At 42.4% G+C, this 13,178-nt stretch overlaps 1 protein-coding gene across 1 annotated transcript in view; it reads left to right on the plus strand.

Annotated features, from left to right (window-relative positions):
• Positions 1-13,178, plus strand: part of LOC110504380 (teneurin-2) — a 257,663-nt gene that overhangs the window by 168,811 nt on the left and 75,674 nt on the right. Inside the window, exons 13-14 of the mRNA XM_036943640.1 lie at positions 4,217-4,411; positions 6,303-6,503. Of these exons, the coding sequence (XP_036799535.1) occupies positions 4,217-4,411; positions 6,303-6,503 (396 nt within the window). The remainder of the gene's footprint in view (positions 1-4,216; positions 4,412-6,302; positions 6,504-13,178) is intronic.

Here is a 13,178-nt window from a genome sequence, read left to right on the forward strand (position 1 = left end):
TTGCTATCTCTCTCTATCTCTCTCTCTCTCTACCGCTCACACATACACACACGCACCCTCATGACCCTCTGACATACTGTTATTTACTCTGCTATGACCATCAGACATACTGTTATTTACTCTGCTATGACCATCAGACATACTGTTATTTACTCTGCTATGACCATCAGACATACTGTTATTTACTCTGCTATGACATCAGACATACTGTTATTTACTCTGCTATGACGTAATACATACTGTTATTTACTCTGCTATGACATCAGACATACTGTTATTTACTCTGCTATGACCATCAGACATACTGTTATTTACTCTGCTATGACCGTCAGACATACTGTTATTTACTCTGCTATGACCGTCAGACATACTGTTATTTACTCTGCTATGACCGTCAGACATACTGTTATTTACTCTGCTATGACCATCAGACATACTGTTATTTACTCTGCTATGACGTCATACATACTGTTATTTACTCTGCTATGACCATCAGACATACTGTTATTTACTCTGCTATGACCATCAGACATACTGTTATTTACTCTGCTATGACCATCAGACATACTGTTATTTACTCTGCTATGACCATCAGACATACTGTTATTTACTCTGTTATGACATCAGACATACTGTTATTTACTCTGCTATGACCATCAGACATACTGTTATTTACTCTGCTATGACCATCAGACATACTGTTATTTACTCTGCTATGACATCAGACATACTGTTATTTACTCTGCTATGACATCAGACATAGTGTTATTTACTCTGCTATGACCATCAGACATACTGTTATTTACTCTGCTATGACCATCAGACATACTGTTATTTACTCTGCTATGACCATCAGACATACTGTTATTTACTCTGCTATGACCGTCAGACATACTGTTATTTACTCTGCTATGACCGTCAGACATACTGTTATTTACTCTGCTATGACCTTCAGACATACTGTTATTTACTCTGCTATGACCGTCAGACATACTGTTATTTACTCTGCTATGACCATCAGACATACTGTTATTTACTCTGCTATGACCGTCAGACATACTGTTATTTACTCTGCTATGACCGTCAGACATACTGTTATTTACTCTGCTATGACCATCAGACATACTGTTATTTACTCTGCTATGACCATCAGACATACTGTTATTTACTCTGCTATGACCGTCAGACATACTGTTATTTACTCTGCTATGACCATCAGACATACTGTTATTTACTCTGCTATGACCGTCAGCCATACTGTTATTTACTCTGTTATGACCGTCAGACATACTGTTATTTACTCTGCTATGACCATCAGACATACTGTTATTTACTCTGCTATGACATCAGACATACTGTTATTTACTCTGCTATGACCATCAGACATACTGTTATTTACTCTGCTATGACCATCAGACATACTGTTATTTACTCTGCTATTACATCAGACATACTGTTATTTACTCTGCTATGACATCAGACATAGTGTTATTTACTCTGCTATGACCATCAGACATACTGTTATTTACTCTGCTATGACCATCAGACATACTGTTATTTACTCTGCTATGACCATCAGACATACTGTTATTTACTCTGCTATGACCGTCAGACATACTGTTATTTACTCTGCTATGACCGTCAGACATACTGTTATTTACTCTGCTATGACCATCAGACATACTGTTATTTACTCTGCTATGACCGTCAGACATACTGTTATTTACTCTGCTATGACCATCAGACATACTGTTATTTACTCTGCTATGACCGTCAGACATACTGTTATTTACTCTGCTATGACCGTCAGACATACTGTTATTTACTCTGCTATGACCATCAGACATACTGTTATTTACTCTGCTATGACCATCAGACATACTGTTATTTACTCTGCTATGACGTCATACATACTGTTATTTACTCTGCTATGACCATCAGAAATACTGTTATTTACTCTGTTATGACATCAGACATACTGTTATTTACTCTGCTATGACCATCAGACATACTGTTATTTACTCTGCTATGACCATCAGACATACTGTTATTTACTCTGCTATGACATCAGACATACTGTTATTTACTCTGCTATGACATCAGACATAGTGTTATTTACTCTGCTATGACCATCAGACATACTGTTATTTACTCTGCTATGACCATCAGACATACTGTTATTTACTCTGCTATGACCATCAGACATACTGTTATTTACTCTGCTATGACCGTCAGACATACTGTTATTTACTCTGCTATGACCTTCAGACATACTGTTATTTACTCTGCTATGACCGTCAGACATACTGTTATTTACTCTGCTATGACCATCAGACATACTGTTATTTACTCTGCTATGACCGTCAGACATACTGTTATTTACTCTGCTATGACCGTCAGACATACTGTTATTTACTCTGCTATGACCATCAGACATACTGTTATTTACTCTGCTATGACCATCAGACATACTGTTATTTACTCTGCTATGACCGTCAGACATACTGTTATTTACTCTGCTATGACCATCAGACATACTGTTATTTACTCTGCTATGACCGTCAGCCATACTGTTATTTACTCTGTTATGACCGTCAGACATACTGTTATTTACTCTGCTATGACCATCAGACATACTGTTATTTACTCTGTTATGACATCAGACATACTGTTATTTACTCTGCTATGACCATCAGACATACTGTTATTTACTCTGCTATGACCATCAGACATACTGTTATTTACTCTGCTATGACATCAGACATACTGTTATTTACTCTGCTATGACATCAGACATAGTGTTATTTACTCTGCTATGACCATCAGACATACTGTTATTTACTCTGCTATGACCATCAGACATACTGTTATTTACTCTGCTATGACCATCAGACATACTGTTATTTACTCTGCTATGACCGTCAGGCATACTGTTATTTACTCTGCTATGACCGTCAGACATACTGTTATTTACTCTGCTATGACCATCAGACATACTGTTATTTACTCTGCTATGACCGTCAGACATACTGTTATTTACTCTGCTATGACCATCAGACATACTGTTATTTACTCTGCTATGACCGTCAGACATACTGTTATTTACTCTGCTATGACCGTCAGACATACTGTTATTTACTCTGCTATGACCATCAGACATACTGTTATTTACTCTGCTATGACCGTCAGACATACTGTTATTTACTCTGCTATGACCATCAGACATACTGTTATTTACTCTGCTATGACCGTCAGACATACTGTTATTTACTCTGCTATGACCGTCAGACATACTGTTATTTACTCTGCTATGACCATCAGACATACTGTTATTTACTCTGCTATGACCATCAGACATACTGTTATTTACTCTGCTATGACGTCATACATACTGTTATTTACTCTGCTATGACCATCAGACATACTGTTATTTACTCTGCTATGACCGTCAGCCATACTGTTATTTACTCTGTTATGACCGTCAGACATACTGTTATTTACTCTGCTATGACCATCAGACATACTGTTATTTACTCTGCTATGACATCAGACATACTGTTATTTACTATGCTATGACATCAGACATACTGTTATTTACTCTGCTATGACCATCAGACACACTGTTATTTACTCTGCTATGACCATCAGACACACTGTTATTTACTCTGCTATGACATCAGACATAGTGTTATTTACTCTGCTATGACATCAGACATACTGTTATTTACTCTGCTATGACCGTCTGACATACTGTTATTTACTCTGCTATGACCATCAGACATACTGTTATTTACTCTGCTATGACCATCAGACATACTGTTATTTACTCTGCTATGACATCAGACATACTGTTATTTACTCTGCTATGACCATCAGACATACTGTTATTTACTCTGCTATGACCATCAGACATACTGTTATTTACTCTGCTATGACCGTCAGACATACTGTTATTTACTCTGCTATGACATCAGACATACTGTTATTTACTCTGCTATGACCATCAGACATACTGTTATTTACTCTGCTATGACCATCAGACATACTGTTATTTACTCTGCTATGACCATCAGACATACTGTTCTCTGACCACCTCTTTATACTTTTTTTCCTTTTCTTCTATACATTCTATCTTTCCTTCTCCACCCTCTCTTTTTCTCTCTCTCCCTTTCCCTATATCTCTCTCTCCTCTTTCTCTCTCTCTCTCTCTCTCCAGAGGCCTGTCCAGTGCTGTGTAGTGGTAATGGTCAGTATGATAAGGGATCCTGTATCTGCTACAGTGGATGGAAGGGAGCAGAGTGTGCCGTCCCCACCACCCACTGCATTGACCCTCTCTGTAGTGGACATGGGACCTGCACTGACGGGACCTGTGTCTGCTCCCTGGGGTACAAGGGAGACAACTGTGCCAAAGGTGAGGGGAGAGAGTGTGTGTTTGGGGGCGGGTGGGTTGGTGGGGGTGTGTGATGAGGGGTAGTGTGTGTCAGGGAGTGTGTGATGGAATGGAAGATGTATAGTGTGTAGCTCCTTACACTCAACAATCACATCACACACACAGCAGTTATCAGCAGCCTCCCAGTCCCAGCTCGTCACAGCGTCCTCTCCTCCCCAGTGGTCCCGTTGTGTTTCTCTATAAACAGATGAAGGATGGAGGAGCAGCCAGATACATCACGTCTGATTAAGTGATTATCACTGTTCTATTGATCCTGTTAAGACGGATCAGCCTGCTACACATTAACTCTGGAGATCTACAGAGATAAAGGGGGAGGGAGGGAGGGAAATAAGAGAGAGAGGGTAGAGAGAGCAGGGGAGAGATCTGAAGAGGTGAGGGAGAGGACAGGTTGAGATCTGAAGAGGTGAAGGAGAGGACAGGTTGAGATCTGAAGAGGTGAGGGAGAGGACAGGTTGAGATCTGAAGAGGTGAGGGTGAGGACAGGTTGAGATCTGAAGAGGTTAGGGAGAGGACAGGTTGAGATCTGAAGAGGTGAGGGAGAAGACAGGTTGAGATCTGAAGAGGTGAGGGAGAGGACAGGTTGAGATCTGAAGAGGTGAGGGAGAGGACAGGTTAAGATCTGAAGAGGTGAGGGAGAGGACAGGTTGAGATCTGAAGAGGTGAGGGAGAGGACAGGTTGAGATCTGAAGAAGTGAGGGAGAGGACAGGTTGAGATCTGAAGAGGTGAGGGAGAGGACAGGTTGAGATCTGAAGAGGTGAGGGAGAGGACAGGTTGAGATCTGAAGAGGTGAGGGAGAGGACAGGTTGAGATCTGAAGAGGTGAGGGAGAGGACAGGTTGAGATCTGAAGAGGTGAGGGAGAGGACACGTGACTGGAAAGACAGAAAGAAAGGGAGTGAAGATGTGAGCATAAGGTCATGATAGAGAAGAACAGAGGTAGATGAAAAGAGAGAAAGAGAGAGAGAAGTGACATATAGAAGCAGAGCCACAGAGGAGGGCAGAGAACAGGGTCAGCATTTTCCTCCACTCTTCATTTACCCCCTCCTTTCCCCCTCTGTTTCTTACCCACCTTTTCCCCTTCTCTCTCTCTTAAATGTGATATCCATCACGCCCGAGTCACTCAAACAATTTACCTGAAGTGGCGATGACACATAAATCTATACGTGTGACCCTCCATTTCTGCCTCGCCAACAGAATGGAGTGCCCAGACAGCAGCGTGTGAAAATGAGTGGGGAGGGAGGTTTTAGACAGGTGGAGAGAGGGAGCGAAGGGGGAGGAGGGGAAGGAGAGAGAGTGGGTAGTCAGCAGAGGGAAAGGGGGATTGGGGAGAGAGGGAGAGGTAAAGAAGCAGGAAGAGAAGGGGGAGGTGTCGAAAAGAGGGAGTTAGGGGGATTTGGGGAATGAGGGTAGGACAGGAGGAGGAGGGGAGTGGGGGCTTATAGTTTGCCAGGAGGGGGTAATTTGTCAAATTGGTTTTCACTCACTGTTCATCCTCACATCTGCCTGTCAGCCAGCCTGCCAATGTCAGATTATCCCCAGTGCATTAGCACACACACACTAAGATACAGGGAAGGTTATATGTGAGAAAACGCAGCCTTCTGAGTGAAAAGTATTGACTTATTAAATGCCTGTGAAAGGCTGTGTGAAGACAATTACTAACGTGTATCACGAGATGCTGCAAAAAATCTGATCAAGGAAACACGAAGCTAGTATTTCTCAATATTTGAAACATTATTATCTTTCTCTCTCTCTCTCCCCCCCTCTCTTTCTCCCTCTTTCTCTCTCCTTCTTTTCTCCCTTTCTCTTTCCCTCCCTCCCCCTCTCCCTCTCTCTCTCCTCCTCTCTGTCTGCAGTAGACTGCCTGGACCCGACCTGTTCTAATAACGGTATCTGTGTGAACGGGGAGTGCCACTGTAAACCCGGCTGGGGTGGCCCACACTGTGAGCTGCAGCGGGCACTGTGCCCAGACCAATGCCATGGCCACGGTGCATTCATACCAGACACTGGTCTCTGTAGCTGTGATCCTAACTGGATGGGACCAGACTGCTCAGTAGGTCAGTAGTACCCTATTCTGTAATCTGTGACCTCTGACCTCTAACCTTAACCCTTTATCTCTAACCCTAACTGGATGGAACCAGACTGTTCTGTAAGTTGGTACCTCATCTAACGCCTTACCGTTTGAGTGGGCCTAACACTTAAATATTGCCCAATCCTCCTTGCCTTTTATCCTAACCCCAATCCAAGCTACCCAGTGGTTTACCCTGACTCTAGTAGTTATACCTAACTAGTGGTTTACCCTGACTCTAGTAGTTATACCTAACCAGTGGTTTACCCTGACTCTAGTAGTTATACCTAACCCAACCAGTGGTTTACCCTGACTCTAGTAGTTATACCTAACCCAACCAGTGGTTTACCCTGACTCTAGTAGTTATACCTAACCCAACCAGTGGTTTACCCTGACTCTAGTAGTTATACCTAACCAGTGGTTTACCCTGACTCTAGTAGTTATACCTAACTAGTGGTTTACCCTGACTCTAGTAGTTATACCTAACCCAACCAGTGGTTTACCCTGACTCTAGTAGTTATACCTAACCAGTGGTTTACCCTGACTCTAGTAGTTATACCTAACCCAACCAGTGGTTTACCCTGACTCTAGTAGTTATACCTAACCAGTGGTTTACCCTGACTCTAGTAGTTATACCTAACCCAACCAGTGGTTTACCCTGACTCTAGTAGTTATACCTAACCAGTGGTTTACCCTGACTCTAGTAGTTATACCTAACCAGTGGTTTACCCTGACTCTAGTAGTTATACCTAACCAGTGGTTTACCCTGACTCTAGTAGTTATACCTAACCCAACCAGTGGTTTACCCTGACTCTAGTAGTTATACCTAACCCAACCAGTGGTTTACCCTGACTCTAGTAGTTATACCTAACCAGTGGTTTACCCTGACTCTAGTAGTTATACCTAACCCAACCAGTGGTTTACCCTGACTCTAGTAGTTATACCTAACCTAACCAGTGGTTTACCCTGACTCTAGTAGTTATACCTAACCAGTGGTTTACCCTGACTCTAGTAGTTATACCTAACCCAACCAGTGGTTTACCCTGACTCTAGTAGTTATACCTAACCCAACCAGTGGTTTACCCTGACTCTAGTAGTTATACCTAACCCAACCATTGGTTTACCCTGACTCTAGTAGTTATACCTAACCAGTGGTTTACCCTGACTCTAGTAGTTATACCTAACCCAACCAGTGGTTTACCCTGACTCTAGTAGTTATACCTAACCCAACCAGTGGTTTACCCTGACTCTAGTAGTTATACCTAACCCAACCAGTGGTTTACCCTGACTCTAGTAGTTATACCTAACCCAACCAGTGGTTTACCCTGACTCTAGTAGTTATACCTAACCCAACCAGTGGTTTACCCTGACTCTAGTAGTTATACCTAACCCAACCAGTGGTTTACCCTGACTCTAGTAGTTATACCTAACCCAACCAGTGGTTTACCCTGACTCTAGTAGTTATACCTAACCCAACCAGTGGTTTACCCTGACTCTAGTAGTTATACCTAACCCAACCAGTGGTTTACCCTGACTCTAGTAGTTATACCTAACCCAACCAGTGGTTTACCCTGACTCTAGTAGTTATGCCTAACCCAACCAGTGGTTTACCCTGACTCTAGTAGTTATACCTAACCCAACCAGTGGTTTACCCTGACTCTAGTAGTTATACCTAACCCAACCAGTGGTTTACCCTGACTCTAGTAGTTATACCTAACCCAACCAGTGGTTTACCCTGACTCTAGTAGTTATACCTAACCCAACCAGTGGTTTACCCTGACTCTAGTAGTTATGCCTAACCCAACCAGTGGTTTACCCTGACTCTAGTAGTTATACCTAACTAGTGGTTTACCCTGACTCTAGTAGTTATACCTAACCAGTGGTTTACCCTGACTCTAGTAGTTATACCTAACCCAACCAGTGGTTTACCCTGACTCTAGTAGTTATACCTAACCCAACCAGTGGTTTACCCTGACTCTAGTAGTTATACCTAACCCAAACAGTGGTTTACCCTGACTCTAGTAGTTATACCTAACCAGTGGTTTACCCTGACTCTAGTAGTTATACCTAACTAGTGGTTTACCCTGACTCTAGTAGTTATACCTAACCCAACCAGTGGTTTACCCTGACTCTAGTAGTTATACCTAACCAGTGGTTTACCCTGACTCTAGTAGTTATACCTAACCCAACCAGTGGTTTACCCTGACTCTAGTAGTTATACCTAACCAGTGGTTTACCCTGACTCTAGTAGTTATACCTAACCCAACCAGTGGTTTACCCTGACTCTAGTAGTTATACCTAACCAGTGGTTTACCCTGACTCTAGTAGTTATACCTAACCAGTGGTTTACCCTGACTCTAGTAGTTATACCTAACCAGTGGTTTACCCTGACTCTAGTAGTTATACCTAACCCAACCAGTGGTTTACCCTGACTCTAGTAGTTATACCTAACCAGTGGTTTACCCTGACTCTAGTAGTTATACCTAACCCAACCAGTGGTTTACCCTGACTCTAGTAGTTATACCTAACCCAACCAGTGGTTTACCCTGACTCTAGTAGTTATACCTAACCCAACCAGTGGTTTACCCTGACTCTAGTAGTTATACCTAACCCAACCAGTGGTTTACCCTGACTCTAGTAGTTATACCTAACCAGTGGTTTACCCTGACTCTAGTAGTTATACCTAACTAGTGGTTTACCCTGACTCTAGTAGTTATACCTAACCAGTGGTTTACCCTGACTCTAGTAGTTATACCTAACCCAACCAGTGGTTTACCCTGACTCTAGTAGTTATACCTAACCCAACCAGTGGTTTACCCTGACTCTAGTAGTTATACCTAACCCAACCAGTGGTTTACCCTGACTCTAGTAGTTATACCTAACCAGTGGTTTACCCTGACTCTAGTAGTTATACCTAACTAGTGGTTTACCCTGCCTCTAGTAGTTATACCTAACCCAACCAGTGGTTTACCCTGACTCTAGTAGTTATACCTAACCAGTGGTTTACCCTGACTCTAGTAGTTATACCTAACCCAACCAGTGGTTTACCCTGACTCTAGTAGTTATACCTAACCAGTGGTTTACCCTGACTCTAGTAGTTATACCTAACCCAACCAGTGGTTTACCCTGACTCTAGTAGTTATACCTAACCAGTGGTTTACCCTGACTCTAGTAGTTATACCTAACCAGTGGTTTACCCTGACTCTAGTAGTTATACCTAACCAGTGGTTTACCCTGACTCTAGTAGTTATACCTAACCCAACCAGTGGTTTACCCTGACTCTAGTAGTTATACCTAACCCAACCAGTGGTTTACCCTGACTCTAGTAGTTATACCTAACCAGTGGTTTACCCTGACTCTAGTAGTTATACCTAACCAGTGGTTTACCCTGACTCTAGTAGTTATACCTAACCCAACCAGTGGTTTACCCTGACTCTAGTAGTTATACCTAACCTAACCAGTGGTTTACCCTGACTCTAGTAGTTATACCTAACCAGTGGTTTACCCTGACTCTAGTAGTTATACCTAACCCAACCAGTGGTTTACCCTGACTCTAGTAGTTATACCTAACCCAACCAGTGGTTTACCCTGACTCTAGTAGTTATACCTAACCCAACCATTGGTTTACCCTGACTCTAGTAGTTATACCTAACCAGTGGTTTACCCTGACTCTAGTAGTTATACCTAACCCAACCAGTGGTTTACCCTGACTCTAGTAGTTATACCTAACCCAACCAGTGGTTTACCCTGACTCTAGTAGTTATACCTAACCCAACCAGTGGTTTACCCTGACTCTAGTAGTTATACCTAACCCAACCAGTGGTTTACCCTGACTCTAGTAGTTATACCTAACCCAACCAGTGGTTTACCCTGACTCTAGTAGTTATACCTAACCCAACCATTGGTTTACCCTGACTCTAGTAGTTATACCTAACCAGTGGTTTACCCTGACTCTAGTAGTTATACCTAACCAGTGGTTTACCCTGACTCTAGTAGTTATACCTAACCCAACCAGTGGTTTACCCTGACTTTAGTAGTTATACCTAACCCAACCAGTGGTTTACCCTGACTCTAGTAGTTATACCTAACCAGTGGTTTACCCTGACTCTAGTAGTTATACCTAACCCAACCAGTGGTTTACCCTGACTCTAGTAGTTATACCTAACCCAACCAGTGGTTTACCCTGACTCTAGTAGTTATACCTAACCCAACCAGTGGTTTACCCTGACTCTAGTAGTTATACCTAACCCAACCAGTGGTTTACCCTGACTCTAGTAGTTATACCTAACCCAACCAGTGGTTTACCCTGACTCTAGTAGTTATACCTAACCCAACCAGTGGTTTACCCTGACTCTAGTAGTTATGCCTAACCCAACCAGTGGTTTACCCTGACTCTAGTAGTTATACCTAACCCAACCAGTGGTTTACCCTGACTCTAGTAGTTATACCTAACCCAACCAGTGGTTTATCCTGACTCTAGTAGTTATACCTAACCCAACCAGTGGTTTACCCTGACTCTAGTAGTTATACCTAACCCAACCAGTGGTTTACCCTGACTCTAGTAGTTATGCCTAACCCAACCAGTGGTTTACCCTGACTCTAGTAGTTATACCTAACCAGTGGTTTACCCTGACTCTAGTAGTTATACCTAACCCAACCAGTGGTTTACCCTGACTCTAGTAGTTATACCTAACCCAACCAGTGGTTTACCCTGACTCTAGTAGTTATACCTAACCCAACCAGTGGTTTACCCTGACTCTAGTAGTTATACCTAACCCAACCAGTGGTTTACCCTGACTCTAGTAGTTATACCTAACCTAACAAGTGGTTTACCCTGACTCTAGTAGTTATACCTAACCCAACCAGTGGTTTACCCTGACTCTAGTAGTTATACCTAACCAGTGGTTTACCCTGACTCTAGTAGTTATACCTAACCAGTGGTTTACCCTGACTCTAGTAGTTATACCTAAACAGTGGTTTACCCTGACTCTAGTAGTTATACCTAACCCAACCAGTGGTTTACCCTGACTCTAGTAGTTATACCTAACCCAACCAGTGGTTTACCCTGACTCTAGTAGTTATACCTAACCCAACCAGTGGTTTACCCTGACTCTAGTAGTTATACCTAACCCAACCAGTGGTTTACCCTGACTCTAGTAGTTATACCTAACCAGTGGTTTACCCTGACTCTAGTAGTTATACCTAACCAGTGGTTTACCCTGACTCTAGTAGTTATACCTAACCCAACCAGTGGTTTACCCTGACTCTAGTAGTTATACCTAACCTAACCAGTGGTTTACCCTGACTCTAGTAGTTATACCTAACCAGTGGTTTACCCTGACTCTAGTAGTTATACCTAACCCAACCAGTGGTTTACCCTGACTCTAGTAGTTATACCTAACCAGTGGTTTACCCTGACTCTAGTAGTTATACCTAACCCAACCAGTGGTTTACCCTGACTCTAGTAGTTATACCTAACCAGTGGTTTACCCTGACTCTAGTAGTTATACCTAACCAGTGGTTTACCCTGACTCTAGTAGTTATACCTAACCCAACCAGTGGTTTACCCTGACTCTAGTAGTTATACCTAACCTAACCAGTGGTTTACCCTGACTCTAGTAGTTATACCTAACCAGTGGTTTACCCTGACTCTAGTAGTTATACCTAACCCAACCAGTGGTTTACCCTGACTCTAGTAGTTATACCTAACCCAACCAGTGGTTTACCCTGACTCTAGTAGTTATACCTAACCAGTGGTTTACCCTGACTCTAGTAGTTATACCTAACTAGTGGTTTACCCTGACTCTAGTAGTTATACCTAACCCAACCAGTGGTTTACCCTGACTCTAGTAGTTATACCTAACCAGTGGTTTACCCTGACTCTAGTAGTTATACCTAACCCAACCAGTGGTTTACCCTGACTCTAGTAGTTATACCTAACCAGTGGTTTACCCTGACTCTAGTAGTTATACCTAACCCAACCAGTGGTTTACCCTGACTCTAGTAGTTATACCTAACCAGTGGTTTACCCTGACTCTAGTAGTTATACCTAACCAGTGGTTTACCCTGACTCTAGTAGTTATACCTAACCAGTGGTTTACCCTGACTCTAGTAGTTATACCTAACCCAACCAGTGGTTTACCCTGACTCTAGTAGTTATACCTAACCAGTGGTTTACCCTGACTCTAGTAGTTATACCTAACCCAACCAGTGGTTTACCCTGACTCTAGTAGTTATACCTAACCCAACCAGTGGTTTACCCTGACTCTAGTAGTTATACCTAACCCAACCAGTGGTTTACCCTGACTCTAGTAGTTATACCTAACCCAACCAGTGGTTTACCCTGACTCTAGTAGTTATACCTAACCAGTGGTTTACCCTGACTCTAGTAGTTATACCTAACTAGTGGTTTACCCTGACTCTAGTAGTTATACCTAACCAGTGGTTTACCCTGACTCTAGTAGTTATACCTAACCCAACCAGTGGTTTACCCTGACTCTAGTAGTTATACCTAACCCAACCAGTGGTTTACCCTGACTCTAGTAGTTATACCTAACCCAACCAGTGGTTTACCCTGACTCTAGTAGTTATACCTAACCAGTGGTTTACCCTGACTCTAGTAGTTATACCTAACTAGTGGTTTACCCTGACTCTAGTAGTTATA

The sequence above is a fragment of the Oncorhynchus mykiss genome, chromosome 14 (genome assembly GCF_013265735.2).
Source record: "Oncorhynchus mykiss isolate Arlee chromosome 14, USDA_OmykA_1.1, whole genome shotgun sequence".
Lineage (NCBI taxonomy): Eukaryota > Metazoa > Chordata > Actinopteri > Salmoniformes > Salmonidae > Oncorhynchus > Oncorhynchus mykiss.